The sequence below is a fragment of the Equus caballus genome, chromosome 13 (genome assembly GCF_041296265.1).
Source record: "Equus caballus isolate H_3958 breed thoroughbred chromosome 13, TB-T2T, whole genome shotgun sequence".
NCBI lineage: Eukaryota > Metazoa > Chordata > Mammalia > Perissodactyla > Equidae > Equus > Equus caballus.
This window is the reverse complement of record NC_091696.1, coordinates 50412545-50437846: the sequence shown is the minus strand read 5'-3', so window position 1 is coordinate 50437846 and position 25302 is coordinate 50412545. Positions and strand designations below refer to the sequence as shown.

At 40.5% G+C, this 25302-nt stretch overlaps 1 protein-coding gene across 2 annotated transcripts in view; it reads right to left on the bottom strand.

Moving 5' to 3' along the window:
- The window catches only part of CREBBP (CREB binding protein), a 131050-nt gene that overhangs the window by 92130 nt on the left and 13618 nt on the right, over window positions 1–25302 (bottom strand). For both annotated transcript variants that reach the window (XM_023616421.2, XM_023616423.2), the window contains exon 2: window positions 14204–14916. In XM_023616421.2, the coding sequence (XP_023472189.2) occupies window positions 14204–14916 (713 nt within the window). The remainder of the gene's footprint in view (window positions 1–14203; window positions 14917–25302) is intronic.

Genomic DNA, 25302 nt, shown 5'->3' with positions numbered 1-25302 from the left:
CCCTAAGACCTCCTGAATCAGAATTTGCATCTTAACAAGATCCCAAGGTGATCCTTAAATCATTAAAGTTTAGGAAGCACTACCCTAATCTATGTCAAAGTCTGAGAGATAGGTTAATGGCTGGGTTTGAGAATGATTCCTAAAGTGTTTGTACTAGCGGAAAAGCATGGAGACAAATACAAAGAGCCAAGTTTTCAGATAGACCTTGGGTTTGAATCCTGGGCCACCAACTCCCAACTGCGATCCTACGTAAAATATGTGATTTCTGTGCTTCAAACCTGTCACCTATTGAGTAGTTACAGGGTAACTTTAAGGCTTAGATACAAAGATGTTTCCAAACTTCCTCGTAATCTGCTGTCTCTTGCCATGCCAGGGGAAGCCTGTCCCTTTAGCCCATCTCTGAAGCTGCTGCACTTGCCATAGTGGGGGCTGGCCTGAGAGTCAAGCTCACAGCTTCAGACCCCCTCCAGAAATTCTGTTTGTTCATTCAGATCCAGCAAGTTTCCCAACCAAGAAACCACAGGCAACAAATAACAAAATACAGAAAGCCACAGGCAACAGAGAGTAGGTCCAGGGAAGAGTATAAGAGGAGGCTTAAGAGAGCTTGTGGTCAGCTACTACTAAGAATTACGCACTGAACAGATTCCAGAGGAGCCCAGTGCTGGAGACATAGAAGTTCTGACCAGCCAGAGGTTCAAGATCTTGCTGAACATCCTAGGAATTGAACTAAGTCCCCAAAAAGACCACGTCTAAGGAGCAGGACTCCTCAAGACCTGCCTTAAGAAAGTTTAAAAACAAGCCTTAAAAGGATTGGCCAGAACAAAACCCAACAGTCTCTAAAGGAAGACAACCAAACTCATACTCAGCAACATATCCACAATGTCCAGGACATAGTCAAAAACTACTGAACATGCAGAGGCAGGAAAATGCGACTTATAATTAGAATTATATATTTATTTATTTTTTAAAGATTGGCACCTGAGCTAACATCTGTTGCCAATCTTCTTTTTTTTTAAAGATTGGCACCTGAGCTAACAACTTGCCAATCTTATTTTTTCCTCCCCAAATCCCCCCCAGTAGATAGTTGTATACTTTTAGTTATGGGTCCTTCTAGTTGGGGCATGTGGGACACCGCCTCAGCATGGCCTGATGAGCGGTGCCATGTCCGTGCCCAGGATCTGAACCAGTGAAACCCTGGGCCGCCAAAGCAGAGGCGCGCAAACTTAACCACTCGGCCGCGGGGCCAGCCCCTAGAATTATATATTTAAACAAACAAAAGATCATGTATGGAACACACACAGATACTGGAATGAGCCTTCCAAAGAAGGGCAGGAGAAGAACAAAACACAGAAGGGACAAACAGAAAACAAATAGCAAAATGGGAGACCTCAATCCAACTGTATCAACACAGTGTAAATAAGCCAAACACTCCACTAAAAGACCGAGATTGTCAGAATAAATTAAAAACAAGTCCCAACTATACGCTCTTTATAAGAGACACACTTCAAGAGGGTAAAAAAGAAATACTAATCACAAGGAACTAGAAGTGGCTATCTTAATGAGACAAAGTAGATTTCAAGCCAAAAATATTAACAGAAATAAAGAGGAACATTTCAGAATGATAAAAGGCTCAACTCATCAGGAAGACCAAGTAATCCAAAATATATATTCACCCAATCAAAGGGCTTCAAAATACACGAAACAAGTAGTCAGATTTCATTCTGACTAAAAGAAAAATAGACAAATGTATAATTATAGTTGGCTATTTTAACACTCCTCTCTCGACAACTGATAGAAGAGACAAAAAAATCAGTAAGGATATAACTGATTTGAACACTATCAACCAACTTACTCTAATTGACATTTACAAAACACTATACACATTTTTTTCAAGCATACATAGAACACTCATCAAGAGAGACTATACACTGGGCCATACAACAAGTTTCAATCAATTTCAAAGGAAAAAAGTCATATAGAGTGTATTCTCTGACCAGAGAATTAGAAATCAACAATGAAATAATACCCGCAAAATTCCCAAACACCTGAAAATTAAACAACACACTTCTACCTAAAAACATGAGTCAAAGAAGAAACCACAAGTAAAATATAAAAATATGTTGAACTAAATGATAAAAACAAACATGTCAAAATTTATGGGATGCAGTGTAGAGAAATATTTAGGTTGGAATTTATTGTTCAAATGTTAATATTGGAAAAGTCTAGAATCAATGATTGAAGTGCCTACCTCAAGAAGCTAGTAAGAGTAAAGAAAACCCAAAGTAGAAGAAAATAACTAAGAGAATCACTGGTAGGAAAACAGGAGAAAATCAACAAGTCAAAAGTTGGTTGTTTGAAAATTTCAATAAAGTTGACAAACTCCTACCTAAGTTAATTAGGGAAAAATAAAAGAGAGAAACACAAACTATAGATATCAGATTGAAAGAGGGGGCACTGGACATTATCACAGATTCTGTAGGTATTAAAAGGAAATTAAGGGACTACTATGAACATCTTTATGCCTAAGTTCTCAGGAACTTAGAAGAAATGGATTAATTCCTTGAAAAACACAAACTGCCAAAATTAAACAAGAAATGAAAATTTCAAATAGCCTGTACCTATTAAACTAACTGAATCATAACTAAAAAACAATCCCACAAGGAAAACTCTAGACCCAGATGGTTTTACAGGTGAATTTTATCAAACATTTAAGGAATAAAAAATAGTAATCTTATACAAACTCTTCCAGAAAAGAAGGGAAAAGGGAGCAATTCTCAAGTAACTTTATGAAGCCAGTATATTCTTGACACCAAAACCAAATAAGGACATTGCAAGAAAATACAGACCCATATCCCTCATGAATACAGATGATAAAAGAACAATACTTTAATAAACCAGATCCAGTAATCTATGAAAAGATAATGCCAGACGATCAAGTGAGGTTAACCCAGGAATGTAAGGCTGGTTCAATATTTAGAAAGGTGTACTTCACCACATTAATAGAATAAAGAAAATACCTACGATCAACTCAATAGATGCAGAAAAAGTATTTGATGAAATTCAGCAATCATTTATGATCAAAAGATCCAGCAAAAAAGGCCCTAGGAACAGTAGGGGCCTTTCTCAACCTGATAAAGGATAGGTTAAAAAGCCTACAACTAACACCATACTTAACAACAAACGACTGAATGCTTTCCACTACAGATCAGGAACAAGACATGGGATACAGACTCTCACTACTTTCATTAAACACTGTACTGGAGGTCTCAGGAACAGCAGAAAAGCCAGAAAAACAAAAGGCATACAGATTAGAAAGGACGAAGTCAAACCGTCTGTATTCAAAGAAAACATGACCTGAAAAATTCTAAAGCATCTACCAAATAACTAACAAAACTAATAAGTGAGTTTAGCAAGGTTACAGGATATGATGTTAATACAGAAAAATCAATTATATTTCTCCATATTGCAACCAACAAGTCAAACAATGATACAAAATCTAGAAATTAAACAGAAATGAAAACGAGAAACTAAATAACTTGATTTTAATACTTACTATAAAGCTAAAGAAATAGCCAGATAAGTCAATGAGAATAGACTTTTTCTGTAAAGGGCCAGTGAGTAAATATTTTAGCCTTAGCAGGCAACCTACGGTTTCCACCCCTCAACCCTTTAAAAATATAAAAACCACTCATGTTGTGGGCTATATAAAAACAGTTCTGGCTCATGGGCTATAGTCTGCCGACTTCTGGACTAGAAAGGCCAGACACAAACCTCTCCTTATCCAGTCAATTCCATTCCCAGTTATCTATCCAAGAGACACGAAAATTTCTATGTCCACACAAAGACTTACACAAAAATGATCACAGAAGCTTTATTCTTAATAGCTCCAAATTGGAAACCACCACAATGTCCATGAATAGGAGACTGGATAAGCAAATCATGGTATATTCATACAATGGAATACTATTTAGCAATAAAAAGAACTAGTGATTCAGGCAACAACATGGATGAATCTCAAAAACATCATGAGCAAAAAGCAGCATTGCAAAAAAAGTACATACTGTATGAATTCATTTACATGAAGCCTGAGAGCAGACAAAACTCATCCATGGTGAAAGAAAGTAGTGATTGTCAGAGTAGGGGTAGGGGGTCAGGAAAAGTGAGGAATACAAACTTTCTGGAGTAACGGAAATGCCCTATATTCTTGATAAGGGTGTGGGTTACATGAGTTTTGACAAATGCATCAAACTGCAACTCTTAAGATCTGTGCATTTCACTCTATGTAAATTATACTCCAAAAGTAAAACCATAAAATATTTTAAAAATTAACACATGTAGGTCTTTAACTCCAGATCCTAACAGGTGATCTTTAGTTGGAAAGTAACAAGGTTGATTGGTTTTTCTTGCAAATATTACTCTTCAAAGTAGTCATCCAGGAGACTTATCAAATTGAAGTATTCAATGTTGCTATTATACAAAACACTCATTCAGTCTGTGTTAACAGAAAATCATCAGTTACAAAGTTAACTGGAAAAAAGACACATGACTACAACTTAAGACTTGAAAAAGAGATACAAAATTATACATAAAAGACGGGTAGGGATAACAACAAAAAAAATTAACACTCATTATGAACTGGGTGACAAGATTTTATGGGCAATGTTTCTTCTCCAGACTTTCAAATTTTGCACAATAAATAGCAACTATTTTATTACTGGAAAATATTCTCTGAAAACACTGGAAAAGCATTTCCATTATCACTTGAAATGTTTTGTGGTTATCTCAAATCCTTTATGCAAGAAAGCATCCACCCGGCCAGCTAACCAACCCACCTCTGAAAGTTTTTCAGTGAACCCGGGCACTGTGTTAAGAATTATACATACACCTGGGGCTGGCCCCGAGGCCGAGTGGTTAAGTTCTCGCGCTCCATGCAGGCGGCCCAGTGTTTCATTAGTTCGAATCCTGGGCGCGGACATGGCACTGCTCATCAAACCACGCTGAGGCAGCGTCCCACATGCCACAACTAGAAGGACCCACAACGAAGAATACACAACTATGTACCAGGGGACTTTGGGGAGAAAAAGGAAAAAATAAAATCTTTAAAAAAAAAAAAAAAGAATTATACATACACCATCTCATTTATTCAGCACAACAACTCCAAGAGAGACATAGTAGCATTACCCCCTTTTAATCTACACAATTCTCAAAGGTAGGTACTATTATTAACCTCATTTAAAAGACAAAACAATAATAATAATAAATATAAATAAATAAAAGACAAAAGAACTAAGACCCAGAATGGTTACATAATTTTCTCAGGGCTAATAATTAGTGGAGCCTGGACTTGACTGAGGCAGCTACTCCAGAGCCCACGCTCTGCTTCTAAGCACCGAGGTGGACTGCACCCCGGCAAGGCAGCTGGGCAGCGGCGGCGGCTGCTACTAACAACGATAGGCATATCAAGAACTATCTGTGCTCAAGACATTTCATATACATACATGATCTCACTTAATTTAAAAGTTTTTAAAAGAAATAAATTCATGGATAATTATCATAGGAAGGTAGCACATGCTGAATCACATATTTTAAAGGAGAACTATGATCACCTTCCACTGAAGTCAGGATAAGACTACTAACTGGTAACAAGACTGCTTAACATTTCTACCAAAGACCCATGCCTATAGGAGCTATCTACATCCCACAGCAAACTATTAATTCAAAGCTTTCAGTCTTTTCATTCTCTAAACTGACCATTTATTTTCATTGTGATCTTTTTTAAAAGGCCAAATTAGGAATTACTTAATATAAAATTCCCTTATTTTCTTTGCATTTTAAGGATCAGACAACATTACATGAGAAAGATAAAAATATGAGGCAAATGTACATATTATTTCTCTTGCTATTAAATATTAGAAATTTCCAATTATTGTTCCAAAATAGAGAAGATGGATGAGTCAATAGCCAACTTGGTTCTACCAATTCTTTACTGACCATATGCTGCTAATCAGTTCCTTCAGTGCACAGGTACTCAGAGTGTGGTCCCTGACCAGCACAACTAGGGTCATCAGGGAGTTGGTAAAAACGCAAATTCTCAGGCCCCACCCCAAATCTGCTAAACCAGGAACTCTGGGGAGGGGCCCAGGATTCAAAGTTAACAAGCCTACGGTGATTCTGCTGGATACTCAAGTCTGAAAGCCACTGCTTTATCCTCTCTGACCACAATGTTAGTTGACTGGGTCCAGGGGTCTGGATCTAAATCAAAACCTTTACTCCTTAGGGAGAGCTCCAGGCAAAAGCAAGTGCTATGTTTTCTGACCACTTCCTAAAAAAGAAGATTTCAAAAATCTGATCAAAAAATAAGCCCTAGACAAAGAGAACAGATTAGTGGCTACCAGGGGAAAGGTTGGGTGGGGGGTGGGCACAAAGGGTGAAGTGGTGCACCTACAACACGAATGACATACATTAATGTACAACTGAAATTTCACAAGATTGTAACCTATCATTCACTCAATAAAATTAAAAAAAAAAAAAGCCCTAGTCTCATCCCCTGTGAAGAAAGCTTAACCTTAACAACTATTTTGGTCCCATTTCAGATTTGTTACTTCTAAGATAGGACTAAAAGGATTTCTAAGGCCACAAAAGTACATTTTTATCAACCTCAGAATTGGAAAGATTCTGGATTCCTTGGCCAGATACATCACACCACCTTCCTCTTTTTACTAGTTCCTGGCTGCCCTCTGCCACCTCCTCTGTGCAGAGAAACATCTCGACATCTGTAACCAGGAGAAAACCTGAGTGTTTGTATGGATTCTAAAGCCCACTTACATTTATCTTTTTTGCTTTCCTTCTAAAAGACAAGTGTTTGGGTTATTTCTAGTAGAAAACTAGAATATGCTACCAAAAAAAGATAACATATCAAGTTTTGCTACTGTTGAAGTGGAGAAATTCTTTCATTTTGTTTTTTAAATCATAACATACCTTGTTCACATTACTGCCATGTTGTTGAAATGGCTTGTGTTCTCTATTTTAAATATTTTCTTTGAGTCACACAAAATTAGTAATGAGAAGGGGGAAATAATGACAAACATTGAAAACATCTAAAATTATAAGAATTTTTGCACAACTATAAGTTAATGAATTTTAAAGCCTGGATGAAAAGAATTTCTATTAAAATATAACTTCTCAAACTGACTCAAGAACAGGGTGCACAGCTTGGTGATTAAGAGACCCCTAGCCAGACCACATGGGATCCAGTCCTGCTTCTCCCAGTTACTGGCTCTGTGACTGTGGGAAGTGATGAACTTTCCTTCATTTCCTCCCTTCTGTGTGCCTCCATTTCTTTTTTCTAAATTAATTTATTAAGGTCACACTGACTTACAACTTGTGTAAATTTCAGGTGTACATTGTTATATTTCAGGTTCTGTATAGACTGAATTGTGTTCACCAAAAAAAGTCTAGTTTCCATCCATCACCATACATATATTTCACTCATATGTGGAAGATAAACAAAGACACACAGATAAGGAGAACAGATCGGCAGTTACCAGAAGGGAAGAGGGGGGGCAGAGGGTGAAAGGGGTAAAGGGGCACATACGCATGTGTATATCCATTTCGTAATCTATAACATGGGAATAGTACATAGTACCCACTTCATATATATATTTTATTTATTTATTTATTTATTTTTACAGGGAAGGAGTCACCCTGAGCTGACATCTGTTCCAATCTTCCTCTCCCTGCCCCACCGCCCAAAACCCCACTGCATGGTTGTATATCCTAGCTGTAAGTCCTACTAGTTCTTCTACGTGAGCCACCACCACAGCATGGCAACCGAAAGACAGGTGGTATGGTTCTGTTATGGGAAATGAACCTGGGATGTTGAAGTGATGAGAGTGCCAAACTTTAACCACTAGGCCAACAAGGCTGGCTCCCACTTTATATTTTTTAATGAGGAGTCAAAGAGTTAAATATTTTGAGTTTTTCTCAAAATCAATGTAAATTTAGACTTTTCTAAAAGGAAAACATACTGACCCAAGAGACCAACAGTCTAAAAAGGCCAACATCTATATAAAATAGCAAAAGTTTTGCCAAAGATCTTAAGTCATCCCCAAGGAGAAAAAGGTTCAAGCCCATACAGGTGAAGTCTCTGAATTCTTCAAGGAACAGATCATTCAAGTGCTAAACCATTCCAGAGAACAGATGTGAAAGGCTTCCAAACTTTCGAACCAAGTCAATAGAACATTGATATCACAACCTGACAAAACACCAACAATAACTACAGATCAATCTCACTGATTAGCGAGAAGCAAAAATTCTAAATGAAACACTAGCAAATAAAATTCACCAATACATTAACTTTTAATTTCACAACTACAGAGATGGTTCAATTTGATATTAGGAAACCTACTGAGATAATTTGTCACATAAATAAAACAAAAGAGAAAAAAATCACAGGGTAATAGCCAATGATATCAAAAATGAATTTCACAAAATCCAACATCTAATAAATGAGGAATAGATTATGCCCCAATTTAAAATGACTGCAAACCAAAGCTCACATTATACTTAATAATAAAACACTGGACACATCTCTACTTGATACAAGATAGGGATGCCCAAGAGCATAAACACTGGTAGAAATACAGTTGGCCCTCCGTATCTGCGGGTTCCCCATCTGTGGGTTCAACCAACCTCGGACTGAAAAGCGCACAATGGTTACATCCGCACTGAACACATACAGACTTTTTTTTCTTGTCATTATTCCCTAAACAATACAGTATAACAACTATTTACATAGCATTTACATTGCATTAAGTATTATAAGCACTCTAGGCATGATTTAAAGTACACTCGTCCCTCGGTATCCACGGGGGATTCGTTCCAGGAACTCCATGGGTACAAAGATCTGTGGATCCTCAAGCACCTTACATAAAATGGCACAGTACAATGAATACAGTCGGCCCTCTGATTCCACGGATGCAAAAACTGCAAATATGGAGGGTTGACTGGATATAGGAGGATGTGTATAGGTTATACGCAAATACTACACCATTTTATATGAGAAACTTGGGCATCTGTGGACTTTGGTATCCTGCAGGGGTCCTGGAACCAATCCCCTGTGAATACCAAGGGACCACCAGACTGGCAAGAAGACCACCAAAGTATCAATAATGTAAAAGACGACTGTCTACTAGGAAAACCCAAGAGAATCACCTGAAAAAGAATTGGAATAAATAAGAGAATTCCATAAAGTGGCTAGATTACCAAAGGTACATATACGCATCAAAATCTTTCCTACATTAAAATAATAGTTAGGTAATGGAATAGAACAACTCATCCCCAATAGCAACAATAAACCCATTAATACATCCAGAGATAAACTTAATGAGAAAGGCATATTACCTATATAAAGAAAACTACACTATGCTTCTGAGCAACTTAAGACTCCATGAAAAGGCATAACTTATATGTATAAGATGAGACAACTCAGGAAGCCACAAAACTGCTAAAACGGCAAATTCCTCCTTAAATGATTTATAAAGTTCGCTATAACCCAAATCAAATCCCAAGATTTTTATTCGTTTTTAAGAGTTTGAAAAATAGTACTCAAGTTTATCTGAAACAGTGGTTCTCAACCCTGGCTGCCATGAAAATCATCTGACGAACTATAAACTATATTAATGCTCATGCATACCCCAGAGATTCTAACTCAATTGGTCTGCAGTGGGATACGGGCATCATATTTTTTTTAGAACACCCCAGATAACTTTGATGTGCACACAGGGCTGAGAACCACACCTCTGGAAGAGTATCTTATAAGAATGGCCAAGAAAATACTGGATTATTGAGAAAGCAACCAGCTCCAACATATATTAAAATTCATTATACAGCTGGGACAGTTATTTGTTGGCACAGGATAAGCAAAGATCAATGAAAAGAAAGTCCAGAATTAGACCCAAACCCTATATATGTGAAAACTAAACAAAATATACCAAAAATGGTATTTCCCATTGGGGGAAAGAAAAGATGGGTTAGCAGTATCTAAATGGTACTGAGATGACTATAATTTGGGAAAAAAAATACAGCTAGATCTCTATAACTCACTCAAGCCAAAATAAATTCTGAGTTAAAGATGTGAAGTATATGGCGAAAAAATTCAGGAGGGTATTTCATAATTTTCGAATAGAGACTAAACATGACATAAAACCCAAAAGCCATAAAGGGAAAAAATGGATACATTTGTTTCTAAAAAAACTGAAAACATCCACTTGGTAAAAACACAAAACTATCAATCGTACTGTAAACCTATGTGGCCATATTCCTAGTAAGACAGACTTTAGCAAATAAAAAGGAGGGAAAAATTTACATTTATTAAAAGGCTTAAACCTTTAATATACAAAGAACATTAAAAATACAAACCAACAACAACAACAAAAAATACAAACCAACAAGAAAAAATGGGAAACAATGCACCAGAAAAACAGACAAAATGAGCAACAGCAAAGTACAAATATCTATGAACTTATGAAAAGACATTTTACTTAAGAGACAATTTGCCTAAGAGAATGGCAAATCAGTAAAAGAATGATATCAGTGTTGGCGAGGGTATAATCTGCACAACAGTCTTGAAGAGTATTTGGCAATATCTACGTTTATTAGAAATGCCAATATCCTTTAATCCACAAATTTCACTTTCAAGAATTTATCCAGCAGATACAGTCACTGAACTGTACAAAGATGTATATACAAATCAAAACGGGTATAACAGCAAAATACTGCAAACAACCTAATTTCCAGCCAGTAGGGCACCAGTCCTACAAACGAAGACATACCCACTCAGGGACTACTGCCGTCCCATACCGAGTAATAATGACTGAAGGCTGTGTCCAACAGGGAACCACTTCCAACCTACAGTGTTAAGCGGCAGGAAGGAGGTGTACGTATACATACAAACAGACAGGAGTTACACTATACTACTCTTTATGCTTAGGGGAGATACACACACACACACACACACACGCACGCACGCACGCACGCACACACACACACTATACTACTCTTTATGCTTAGGGGAGATACACACACACACACACACACACACACACACACACCCACCTCTCTCTATGCCTTTCTATGCACAGACCAGCCCTGGCAAGATAGATAAGAAATAGTACTTGCCTTTGGTGATAGAATTTAGGAGAACCAAAAGTTAAGAATTAAGGAAGAGTAACTTTTCAGTTCTTATCCTTAGTGCTTTACTTCTTTTGGTTGCTTGTTGTTAAATCACGGGCATGATCACTTTCTAAAAACAAAATTAACTGGGTCTTTGACCCAGTAACCTAGCTTTTCAAACTCTCTTCCATGATGCCTGTGGATATGCCCACACAAGGAGAACTCACTGCGGCACTGTTTGCACTAATGAGAAGTCAGAAACAATCCAAATGTCCATCATCAGAGGAGACAAATCACGGTGCATCATATAATGGAATACTCTGCTATGAGGGAAAACAGAAAACTCTGTGTGCACTGACACGGCAAGGCATCTAGAGTATACTATTAGGTAAACCAGCAAGGTGCTTATGTAGTTTGGTTCCGTTTGGTATTTAAAAAGGGTGTATGTTAAGAAATACACCTATACGGAAGTGGTTATCTGTAAGGTGTGAGGGGCTGCTTTTTTATTCTTATTTGAATTATTTTATAGGAAATACGCACTTCCTGTGTAATGATAATTTTTAAAACAAGATTATCTTTAAAAAAAGTTTACTTTTCCTTGCGTGCATTTAAAAGTCTTATTTGGCTCGCTATCGTTATGTCAGAGAGAAGAATGGCTTACAATGAATGCCTCTTGCTCTATTTGCCCACCACTATCGTTTGTTCTTTTGTCCCACCAAGGCCTGTGACAACCCGCCAGTCCCCACCCCCTCCTCTGCTGTAGGCCTCTTTGGGATACCTATAGGGAACAGAGATGACTGCCCCACATCACTAACACGGCTTACTTTCCACACAGTGAACACTCACGAAGTGTCGTGTGAAAGAAAGATCGTTCTGTACAAAGGAATGAAAAACCTGGGCGGACGGAGGAACATGGAGCTATAGGATGGAATCGGCAAAGCGCAGACTGCAGGAAACTCCCCAGAACAAAAAAGAAACAACAAACAAAACCATCAGATTCTTCAAAAGATAAATTGTAAGGGGCCTAGAGATTAAGAGATTCTTAAGAGTCATATCTTCTGATTAAAATATGGGTTATTCAGATTTTCAAAAACAACCTGTAAAAACAAACTATGACGTATGAAACCACTGAACATTTGAATATTTAGTGGACATCCGATTAGATGAAGAAATCGTCCATTTACTCACATGTGAGAAGGGCACGTGTTTGGGTATACCAAGTCTAACTTCTAGGGATACATATTATCAATGGCTCTCCAAGTAGAGTCAAGGGCCCAAAACTATTTTCATAAAATACTAAGACATTCTTTGCCCCTTTCACTCTCATTCTCTCATAAGAACACAGAGGAGTTTTCCAAAGGCTCCGTGACATGCAATGTTATTGTGTTTAACGGCAAATGGAATGTGTGCTTGTGTTTTAAAAGTCCCTGTTTTAGTATCTAATGTAGCAAATATTGAAAGATATAATCCACATTTTAAAGAAATCTCCTTAGGGCCCTCAATAATTTTTATGATTATCCAGGAGTTCTAAGATCAAGTTCGAGAAGCCCTGAATTATGTTATTATGTCTACAAAAGTATATGTATATGATTGAAAAGTATTTGTGTAATTTCTCCAAAATAAAAAGGTTTATTTTTGTAACTGGGTAGCATGGAGTGGGGTGATGAGTGAATAAGGAAGGAACAAACACCAATCTATCCAGGAAGCCCAAACCCACTGGAAAGCCCTTCTCAAGCCAACTTGAAAAGGCACATGCATACACAGACCCCTCTCCAAATGCCAGGGCAACAAAAATTTTTCACATTCCCCCTCGCTAATGTTTCAAGAGATAGATGCAATTTTAATGTTGGAAACTACTTCACTTTTCTTTCTTAAGTTTAAGAAAAATCCTCTCCTTACCTAAGATGCTCACAGGGCTTCGTATCCGCCACCTACTGCTTGCAATCAACCTTGGGGGGAAATTGCGTTCTGCTCTTATTTCTTCCTTTCCCTTAAGCGGGACTAATCAAATCCAAGGAAAAGCCCAAACTGTTCTACCATTCTGGAATTTGCTGTACCAAATACTGCCTGAAACAGGTGCCCTGGTGCTGCAATTTAGAAGCCTCGTCTCAGAGCTTCTGTGCTGTTCGTTACTTCAGCGGGAACCAGCCCGCACTCTTTTCCCTTGTCAGCTTTCATCTTTTCCAGGTGTCTCAGATCTACCTTGGCATTTTGCTTTCCCTGCTCTCCAAGTTCAGTTCCTACTCTACATGCCAAATGCATGGCTGGTGGCTACACACCCCAGCCCAGGCCTTTCCCTAGAGCAGAGCTTTCAACCTTGAGCATGCCTCACAACCACCTGAAGGCTTCTTAAAGCCCACAGTGCTGGGCCCCACCCCCAGCTGCTGAGTCAGTAGCTTGGCACTTCTAACAAGCTCTTGGGTGATGCTGATGCTGCTGGCCCAGAGACTGCGCTTTGAGAACCACTGCTCTGGAGCTTCCTCTGAGAACTGAGGGTCCAAGCTGCCTCCTGGCTCTGCCATGCCACCTCTTCCCTGTTAACTGTGGCAGGTAGCTAACCAGCTTGGAATACGCATCTTCACTAAGTGGAGACTGTGACAACAGACATTTCACCAGGTGGTGTAAAAAGGAAAGGGAATACAGAGTAAGAACCTGGTCAGTGAGGTAAAGTGAAGGTAAAGCAGCCTTTACCAGATTTGCTGATGCAACAAAAAACCGATTCCAAGCAGAATTTGTCTCTTTCAACCATGTGGTCCTATTTCTACACATTTTCCCCAGAGGTTGAAAACTGGTAGCAAGTCCAACCATATTCCCTGTATTTTCAACTGCCTGACCTGTGGGCTGTTCTAATGCTGGCTTCTTGAAGAATTCCCACTTTAAGACATGGGACAGAGATCTTTATCCCAGAAAGAAGGGCTCCAGATAGGAAATCTGTCTCTTCCAAGTGGGAGAGGCAGGAAGAAAGCCTGAAGGAGGAAAGGAACATGTCCCAGGTTAGTAGAAAGAATTCAAAGCTCTGAAACTCACTTACCTTGGTCATGCCTCCCGCCTGCGCCGTGTTCAGTCCCGCATGACTGGCCATTTGGGGTGAAACCTGCGTTAAAGTCTCAGCCAGCACACTGCTCGTGGCCCCCTGCATAGCCGGAGCAGGGTACGGCATTCCAGCTCCCCTTCCTCTGCCAGCAGCCCCAAGGGATCCATTCATGACTTGCGCCTGCCCTTGCTGGGCCTGGTTCATTAAACTATGGCCAGAGTTACTATTGAGGAGGCCTGGATGGGTCTGGTTAAAGTTAGCGTTCATGCAGATCCCAGGTCCTGTCTGCGACGTGGCAGGGCTGCTGGTCACCAGCCCCACTTGCTTTTGTGCTTGCGGATTCAGTGCTTGGGAAGCAGGGGGAGTGGGCCCAGAGGTGCTGGCCGCCTGTTTGGGCAGGCTGGGGGCGGAAGAATCTCCCTGGTTCAGAGGGCTCTTGCCCATGGCACCTAGGCTGCCCAGGTTCGCACTGTTCGGCTGCCCTTGGGCCTGGCCGCCGAGGCCCTGCTGCACGGGGCTGCTGGCGCTCACATTTCCTATTCCTGGGTTGATAGTAGAGCCGCTGCCTCCACGCAGAAGCTCCGACAGTTGTTTATGTTTGGAAGCAGCATCTGGAACAAGGTTCCCACTGTTTAAAAGGCTTAATTCTCCTCCATTGGGGATCAGCTCATCGGGAAGATCATTTTCCAAGTCAAACAATGATCCAAAATCTAGAAATTAAACAGAAATGGAAATGAGAAACTAAGCAGCCAGAATAGCTCTCTGTCACATGTTACTGTGATCTTAACCTAAAGGGGGTCTAACAGAGACATTAGTATGTCTTAAGGGTAATGTCAAAATGACTTGAAAGTTCATGTGGGAAAATAAAACAAGGAAGAATATTTTTCAAATTCTGAAGACAGAAAAGTTAAACAAGAGGAGGGCTAGCCCTACTTGATTTTATCACATATTCTAAAACAATAATTAAATAATGTGGTGTAAGGACAACAGTAGATGTACAAATTAAAGAAAAACAATGGGAAGTTAAAAAATTTGCTGAACTGTAATGTTAAAATGCTTTTAAGAATATGTGTAAAAAAGTAATTGGGCATCAGGTTAGATGAACAGCAATTTCGGCAAATTAAAGTAAAGCCAAGCTTAAGTGATTGACATATTTAAAAGGTAAATTAAAAAAGGTAGCCTGAACAGAAAATGAGATTTCTCAAAGTGTTGAAGTTGCAGAAAATAATAATAAAGATATAGAGAAACTAAAAACAGTTAAAAGTACAAGAAAATAGAAGCTTAAAAAATACCTGTATCATATGAAAGAGGTTAATTGTCAATCATACAGAAAGATGAAAAGCACACTGACTTCTAAGTATAAATGCACAAAAGATAAGCAGATACGTATCACAAAGGAAGATAAAACAGTAAACAAAAGAGATCATCCTTCCTCGTGATCAAACACGACAATTAAAGCAACTCCTTTCTTCTGGTCCCTCTCAAAGTAACGTTCCTCTAACATGTGGTCTATATATGTCATCTCTAAGCCCCCATCGATGATGCCTTCTTCAACCCACAACAACCTGGCTATGTGTGCATGTGTAAAGGACAAGATATGCAGAAATCTCTAACAGCAGAACAAATGCAAACAAGACCCAGAGGCAGCGTAGCCTAACGGTTACAGACTCCAGCCCCAGACTGACTGCATTAGAACCCCGGCTCTGTCTAGCCCCCCACTTATTAGCTCTGTGACCTTGGGTAAGTTACTTAGACTGTCTGTGCCTCAGTTTCCTCATCTGGAAACTGGGGGTGATAATGACCACTACACCTCATAGGGGTGTTGTGAGGACTAAATGAATTAACAAATGTAAAGCATGTAAACAGTGCCTGTGGGTGGGAAATACTCAGTATCAGCTATTACTATTATTGTTATCCAATCACAGAAGGTTTAATAAATTGCTATTACATTATAAAACATTGAACATCTATTAAAATAATCATGAAAACTGTAGAAATGCAGGAAAATGTTTTTATGTTATGTAAAACATGCAAATGGAAACTGTATGCAAAACGGCACAGAGAGTAAGACCAGAACTAAAGCAAGTGCACGTGGGCAGTGGCTGGAAAGTAACACACCAAAAAGAAAGTCGGACTGGTAAAGTGAGCGGATGAGTACATGTAGCTATTTTTTTTTTAATTTAACATAGCTACTCCTCCTTCCACCATCCACTTTTAGAAAAGTGAAAACTGTTCTCCATGGGGCAGACCCTAACAACTGCTCACCCAACAACCCGCCTCGGGCAGCTGCTCGCAGGTTCCTATAAGGAAGGGCAACAGTTCCCGGCCACAGGGGTGAGAGTGACCGGAGGAGCGAATCTCTACAAACACTTTCCCTTTGTGGTGACACAAGCCCAGCTAAGGGAACTGAAGGCAAGTCAACCAAGAAAGTTTTGGAAAAGGTTTTCCCTCCTAATTTTAAGGGATGCTCAGAAAGAGATCTTCCTTTTCTTCACCAGATTTCATCATGGAATTGTGGCAACCCTCTTCAACCAGGAGGGGAGACTTCACTCTCACACTAAGGATGGCTGCAGCAAAAACTACAAACACTTGGGCTGGTGAAGCCATCTCTGAGCTGAATTATCCAACCGTGGAACGTCGCTGCCTTCAGACTTCCTATGACGTGAGGAAATACATTTCCTATCATTTAAGCCATCCAGCTGGAGTTGTAGCTGAAGGCACCTTGATATCTCCATTATGTCTATGGATGAAGGTCAAACTCCTTCGTATGGCATCTGAGGCCATCAGGAAGTGGCCCCTGTCCACTTCTCAGTCCTCTTTCTCCCCGTCCTCCTGATGCACCCTACGTTCCAGGCACAACACAGTGAGTTGTCCCGTGCATCAGCAATCTTTCTTCTGGACGCTCTCTCTCAGTCTAGGAAAGCCCACCCTTGGCCCTTACTCGGATGAAACTTGACTATGAAGAGTGTCTTCAGGCCGCCCGTGCAGAACTCACCGTCCCTCTTTCCAGTCTCCAGAGCTCTCTGTATACACAGGCCTAGTAAACCACCTTCAACATAGGCCTATTTCTTCCGACCGGGCTGGAATTACATATTACTTGTAAGCGTGCGTGCACACGCACACACACACACACACACACAGTTTCTACAGAACCTGTGAGAGTGAGCTGCAGACAATACGAGACTTTCCTCCCAAGTACTTCACTACACAGCTCCTAAGACTCTTACATAAGCATAGTACATTTATCAAATTCAGGAAATTTAACACTGATACAACACTTATACAATATGTTGTACATTGTATGATATAATATATTGATAATCCTAACTCTCATTTGGCCAGTTGTCCCAAAAATGCCCTTTATGACAATTATTCTCCTGGTCTAAGATTCAATTCAGGACCCCACTGCACTTAGTTGCCATGCCTTTGTCTTCTCCTTTCATCTAGAAAGGTTCCTCAGACTCTGCTTTTCTTAACTCTGACATTTTTTTTTAAAGATTGGCACCTGAGCTAACATCTACTGCCAATCTTTTTTTTTTTCTGCTTTTTTTCCCCAAATCCCCCAGTAAGTACGTGTGTATTTTAGTTGTGGGTCCTTCTAGTTGTGGTATGTGGGACGCCGCCTCAACGTGGCCTGATGAGCGGTGCCATGTCCGCGCCCAGGATACGAACCGGCAAAACCCTGGAACACTGAAGCGGAGCATGCGAACTTAACCACTCGGCCGTGGGGCCGGCCCTGTTAACTCTGACGTTTTTGAAGCGGATAGGCCAGTTGTTTAGTAGAACGTCCCTCAATTTGGGGTTGCTTCCTCATGGTTATGGGACATGCAGTTATGAAGAGACGGCAGGAACCCATTCCTGGCTACAGCGGACAGCCTGAGAAAGAACCACTGATTAGGGCTTGCTGCTGGCCATTACCCAGCTTCTGCGTCTCAAAGTGGTTTTGTGGGTTCCATTCCATAGTTTTTATGCTATTGTGTTGTCCTGAATCTGGAGATTCACTAAGGTCTCCAGAGACAAAGATCACATGAAATAAAGTAAAAACAAAACAACCCTCTAACATAATTAACATTTTGCTTGTTGCCTTCCAAGTTTTGTCCAAATGCACACACATTTTTACTCAGTACTCTTTAAAAAAATCAACCTGTGATCTTTTTAATGCAGTGCTCCTTAATCTATGAACATGAAAATGAAACTTCCTCTAAACCAGAAAGTGGGAGCCATTTTGATAGAGATCGGGTTTCCTCTCTATTTGTGGGGAGGGGACGAGGAGGAAGAGCCGGTTCCAAGCACCATAAACCAGAAAGAAACTGAGCTCCAAAGCTCCTACATTTATAGTTTGGAACCACCTGCGAAGCGCCCAACTGCTCTTCCAAGCGTCCCCACGCACTTTTTCTAGGAGACCACAGCCAGGCAAACCCGAAAGCACAGTTAAACACAGCAGGGGCAGCATCAGGGGCCCTGGTTCTGTGTAGGAATTAGAAATGGAAATGAAAAAAGAACATGCGAAGGGGAACACCCAAGTTCAAATCCTTGCTTAATCAATTAGCCCTGTGTCCTCTGCATCTTAATAGCCTTGTCTGTGAAACGGGGACAACATCCCAGGGGTCCACGGTGAAAGCCGGACAGGAGCACTCTGTGCCACCGATATGGTTATTTTACTCCATCATGCACAAAAACTTTACAATTTCTTACCTCTAAAAACTCACCCACTATCCTGACTCTCTCAAATTTACCAGTTTTCTTGTATGGTTTATTCTAGTTCCAGTCCAAATGCACCTGTGACTTTTACAGTCAGAGCAGGCTCATTTTCTGGTTTTGGTTTTTTACTGGTCTGCCACATTCTGTCCACCTTGACCACTTTTTCGTATCCTGTTTCAGTCCAAACACATCTCACAGCTGTAGGGGCACAGAAAGGGCTGACTAACTGTACTTATGTCCTCACCTGCCTGTCTAAACACATATGAGCATGTACACAACCAAATATACAACGTGTGGCTTTTTAAAGACAAGACAGGTAGCACAGGGTTTGTGGAAGGCACATCCATACCCACACCATGACCCTTCTTCTCACCATTACTGTCACTACTTTTCCCTAGTTCAAAAAAGTGGCAAAGGAGAGTGAAGAAGGAAAGCCAGGATATTGCAATATAATATGGCTCTGCTTTCTGCACAACAAAGAGTCCTCACACATGGGTTGAGCAATAGCAACCTGAATCACCGGAAGTTCCTAAGATTCAAGATTGAGCACTCCCACTTCCAGTCCCAGGTAAGTTCCCTTCTCTCCACCAAGTCACCAAGGAACCCAGGAGAGAGCAAAGCTGAGGCTGAATGAGATCCATGGGCAGCGCGCTTTCCAGGGCTTCACCCTTAGCAGAAACTTCCCCATCACACAACAAGGAGCAAACACAGCCTGTCACTCTTCCACAGCCAGAGACAGAAATTTTCCCTCCTTTGGGGCTTGCTGGCCACCAACCTGGAATTCACCCCTTTCATTCAGCTGATGGGAGAGAAAAGCAGCCACAGGCCTCCCAGTCTCTATCACACTCATACAAGGCTGGGGCGCCCATACCGTGGCTTAGGAAGGAGAAAGTCCTTCCTAACAACCAAACTCAGCCTGCCTCAGGGGACAGAAGGTCTTCACCAAGCATGGGAACAAGATACGTTTCACTTCTAGCTGCACACAGAAATTTCATTCCAGGGACAATCACTTCTAAACACTAAAAAACAAGTGGCATCCCACACACGTTCTAAGATCCATTCTTACTCATCATTATCAGAAATCAGTATTTCACCTTAAACAAGCAATGAACTACTATCAGGTACTCTGAAAAAGCTTTTCATTTTACAGAATCGAATACCAGGTAAGTGGCTGAATCAATCTGTCTAGCCAATAACATTTAAAAATAGTTTTGTTTGAAAAAAGTTTCAAATGCATCAGCTAAACAAATCGTCCACAAAACACATCTTTCCCCAGGTTTTCTAAAGTGTCCTCTTTCTGTCACAATACCTTATTTTTCCCCTTGAATTGCATTTGGAGCCCCAAATTCTCTGTATTGGCAGAGCTGACTTTTCTGTCACACGCGTACAAACCAGCTTATCACACCTTCTATTGGCCAGCAGTATGAACTCTTCTATACCCTAGAGACATAATGAGTGAGCCTTTAAATCATACACCAATTTCCCAGTATAACTCACAAGGCTGAGGCACCCTGACAGCAGGGATCCGGCCGGCCAGCACCTAGCATCAAATGCTCAGCACACAGGAGCCCTCAGCCAGCATCTGCGTGCTCAGTTACAAAGGACACACAATATCAATGTCAATAAGTTACTTGTCCAGCCAAAGATATAAAGTAGTTATCTTAACATTTATTACTACTTTCTTAAAACAGAAACAAAGAACAAAATTCAATAATGGACTCTCTTGAAATGTTACATTGTCCTACTCATCCTTCTCTTGACACCTCTTTTCTGCTGCCTCTTTATCTTCTAGGGGACCAGTCAGGTCTACTTCACTCTCTGGCTACACCTCAGTCTCAGTGACCCTCTGTGCTATGGTTGACGTGAAGAGGAAACAGCGTAACAGAGAATGGGAACTAAACTACGTGAGAGTTTAGATGCCGCTTTGTGTCCACGTTTCCTACCTCCAAGCACGACACTTTCTTCCACAGACGTCTTCTCCTCCCCACCCCACCCCCCTTATTTCTCTCCACAACCCATGTTCGCTATCAAAAAGGTCTACTTTCTTCAATTTTTTTCATAATTTCTTTAGATTTTCTTTGGCATTACTTATAATATAACTCTGACTACTCAAATGCTTCTCTTAAATCTTTCAAAAGCTAAGCACCTTTTTCATCCACCCTGGAAAGATTTACAAAAAGATATTTTAATTCCTAAGTCAACAGATACAAAAAACTGATCCAACAAGGGCAATGCATCCTGAAAATGCTCACTTCTAAAGACGAGGAACCCAAAGAATGGCAGACACTTTCACAGGGTTACTATTCTTAGATGACCTAGAGACCCTTTTAGCCCTCCTTAGTGCATTTATTATTTTTTTATTTATTTTTTTCCTCCCCAAAGCCCCAGTGTATGGTTGTATATCCTAGTTGTAAGTCATTCTATTTCTTCTATGTGAGCCGCCACCACAGCATGGCCACTGACAGCCTGGTGGTGTGGTTCCACAATCGGGAAACGAACCCAGGTAGCCGAAGTGGTGAGTGCTGAACTTTAAGCACTACGCCATCAGACTGGCTGGGTGCACTTATTAACATATTACCAATTAGACACAACAACGCAGAAAGCACAGTCTAGTGTAATGAGAAAAGTACCCAGCCAGGTCTTGATTTGGGTCCAGCTCTGTCCCTTACTACCACTACCTCCCTGTGTGTGCTTCCTCCACTCTTAAATGGAAATGAAAACAGCAACTGCCTCTAGGATCACTGATGAAAGAATTAAACCATACGACGTGAATACAGCACTTAGTCTGGCACCCAGGAAGGGTTCAATAAACATTAGGCATTATTATCACTGTCAAATCCCTATTTTCCAAGGTTGCTATGAGGACTGAGGGACATATGCACATCAAGGACCTGGAACCCCATGCCTAGCACAAGGTTTGTGCTCAATGACCGTCATTTCTCTATGGTAAAGTCCTAACAATCCATGGCAATTCTAGCAGAATTAAAGCTTACTTTGCTTTGAAAATTCTTGAGGATTGTGCAAACAAATAGTGGAACAACTCTCTAACAATGAAGAATTAAAATAAAAATTTTTTAAAAAAGGAAAATCAAAAGAAAAAAAGCACACTTTTATTAGTATTTACGCCATTACAAGTAATTTTTATCTAGGCATTTAAACAAGTTCCCAAAAGATATCTAACCTTTATTTTTTTTTTAACAATGACTATTAGGAGATAATTAAGGCAAATTCCTTCTAAAATCTTCTGTGATTCAGACTTCTTTTATGCAGACACATCACCCCTTAATTAGTACAGACTAATGAGGTTTTAGTTCATTCTGAGTAGTGATCTTATACTGAGCAAAAAGTCTTGCCCTTCCTTGGGACCATTATCTGCTAGTCAGCCAAAGGGGCTTGGCTGGGCAATCCGCCTCCTCCAGGCTTTCCTCCGGTGGGAGGAAGTCCCTACTCTCAGGCCTTTGCTCCGCACAGGGCTGACTGGGCTTGAGACTTAAATAAATGTCTGCTTCCACCACCCAGGATCATAATCTAATTGAGGAAGACAGGCCATGGACATCAAGTCACAAACTGAAACTGATAACACATACATATCGGATTTCACAGCCAAGTGGAATAAGGGAGTGAAGAGAAACAGGAAAGGCTTCAAGTAAGAGGCAAGCTCTGAGCTGTGGTGAGTTTCAAGAAAAGGAACTCCAACATGGCAAGATTCCATCTGTGGGTATGTGAGTTTGTTTCCATGGGACAGATCGCACTAGAATGCTCTAAATGAGGAATGGACTTCCTGGGGAAGATCACTGTTAATGCCACTTAAATACTCGTTCATCATACAAAGCAGAGCATATGATAGAAAAATAGTAAAACTCAAATTCTACCCTCTAGTACAAACATAAGTGTTGTATTCAGGGTTCTAAGACAATTTAATTTATTAAATCCAAATATATAGCTCATTTATGGGACAAATATTCATGTTACAAAAAGATTCATCCAGGGGGACTCTTTTAGATGGAAACCTGCCTAGTAAGTACATTTAAATATTTAAATTCCATGAACTATACAGTTTGAAGCGAGGAGAAGGAAATCCAGATACTGTATTAGATCAAACTAAGTGAAATAAAACTACAGTCTTAGAAACTATCATGTAAACCAGAAGGGAAATATCTGATTTATAAAAATGCACTTTAAATAATTTTTCAAGAATAAGTTTACCTAGGAAAGGTAAAATCTACTTTGCCTGATAATTTACTGTTAAAATTTGAGCATTTTATTTTTTTCATTACCAAATGTACTTTATGGTTACTCTGCATCAGGTATCAAGAAATCTTGCTTCACTGAATGTTTGCTAATATTTACCTTCCACTTCAGGAACCCAGGAGTCTTGAGTGTTCTGTCACACTGGACCCAAAATCATCAGAGTCCTGGAATGGCAGCCAGCCTCCCATCTTCATTTCACTCACACAGAAGTTCCAGGGAAGTGCCATTCCCAGACAGGTAGGACAATTTTAAGTTTCCTAAATATAGTTTGTGTGCTGCCTCCCTCAGCCCTGAAGGGTGGAGAAAAGCCTTCATGGGACAAAGGTGGAACAGAAGGTGCTGTCACAGCAGCAAGCCACCGCCAGACCAACAGCAAATCACCAGCAGTCCCTAACCAGATGGTCTGGAGCAGAGGGAACAAAAAGAGGTCCACTGTTCCCCACCACGGCTGAGAGGGGCACCAGCACCCAGGTAAGGCATCATAATCAGCTGCCCATGCATCCTGCAAGCCAACTGAAAGCCCTGGAGGAGGAGGAATGTGAAGGCTGAGCTAGGATCCAACCTCTGCAGAAGCAACTCCCGAACCCAGGTGCTAGGCCACCAGGTAAATACAAGGAAGCCAGACACCGAGAGACCAGGTCCCCTGGCCCAAATGCTGGGAGCTGTAGCTGGCAGGTAGCAACACCAAGTCAGGAGAAGAGAGAAAGACCATATTCTGGACTCAGAGGAGTCAGTATACAACATATGGAAGTGTGTGGGCCATATGAGAGCCCACAACAGGAAATGAATGTATTAAGTACAAAAAGTACACCAACATCCAGACAACGGAATATTATTCAGTGCTAAAAAGAGATGAGTTATTAGGCCATGAAAAGACATGGAGGAACCTTAAATGCATATTACTAAGTGAAGCCATCTGAAAAAATTATATATGATTCTGACTATATGACATTCTGGAAAAGGCAAAACCTGGAGACAGTAAAAAGACTGCCCAGAGCTGGAGGGGCGGGGAATGAACAGATGGAGCCCAGCGGATTTTTAGGGCAGTGAAAATACTCTGTACGATATTATAATGATGGATACACGTCAGCATACATTTGTCCAAACACAGAGAATGTACAACACCAAGAGTGGACTCTAAGGTAAACTATGGACTCAGAGTGATTATGATGCGTCCACTGTAAAAGATGTACCACTCTTTGGGGAATCCTGATAATGCGGGAGGGGCAGAGGATATATGGGAAATCTCTGTATCTTCACTTCAATTTTGCTGTGAACCTGAAACTTGCCTAAAAAATAAAGTCTTAAAGGAAAAAAAAGCACACCATAAAATTATAAACTATAAGCGACTGAGAGGCACAAAATGATGGAGAATGACAAGCTGGAGAATAACTTCAGTATTCATCAACTAGACTATAGTAATAAATAACACACACAAAATGTCCAGTGATGTCTATGCTGGGTATAGCGTGCTGCTTTTAAAGCTTTAAGAATCCACCAACACACAAGCTCTTGGTGGACCATTTGACGATATGATCAAAATTACAAACGTGCATTCCTTTTAACCATTCATTCAATTTTAGGAATCTGTCCTATAGACATACACATAACTGTGAGGAGCTGTTTATGAAAGCTCTGTTTGTGAGAGGACAAGATTGGAAACCACCTCAATGCCCATCAGTAGGGAGTAGATTAAATCCACTATGGCACGTCTCAGAGAATGCAATACTAGCGACTACAGACAGAGACAATGAGGAAGCTCTCCACGTGCTGCTATGCACAGGTACACAACAATGTGCACAGTGCACCACCTCAGTAAGAAGAAACAGGCAGGAGGAGGGCTAGGGAGCTAAGAACAGACAGCGTCTGCTTGAATAGAAACCGTGGAGGAGAGCACAATCTACTCACAGCGGTTACCTGCAGGGACTAGGTGGAGGGAGGCTCTCGTTCTACAGCTTTGTGTTCTTCTCTGATTTTTGAACTACGCGAGTGAACCCTTTTAAGTAATTAAAGAAATTGATTTTTTTAAAGGCAGCCCCTGGGGTGTCTGGGCCCAGGAGATTAGCTTTAGCCCAGGTGACAACACCTGGAACGCTTCCAAGTGCTTCCAGATCCAGGAGGAGTGTTTACAGTTTGAGGAGGAA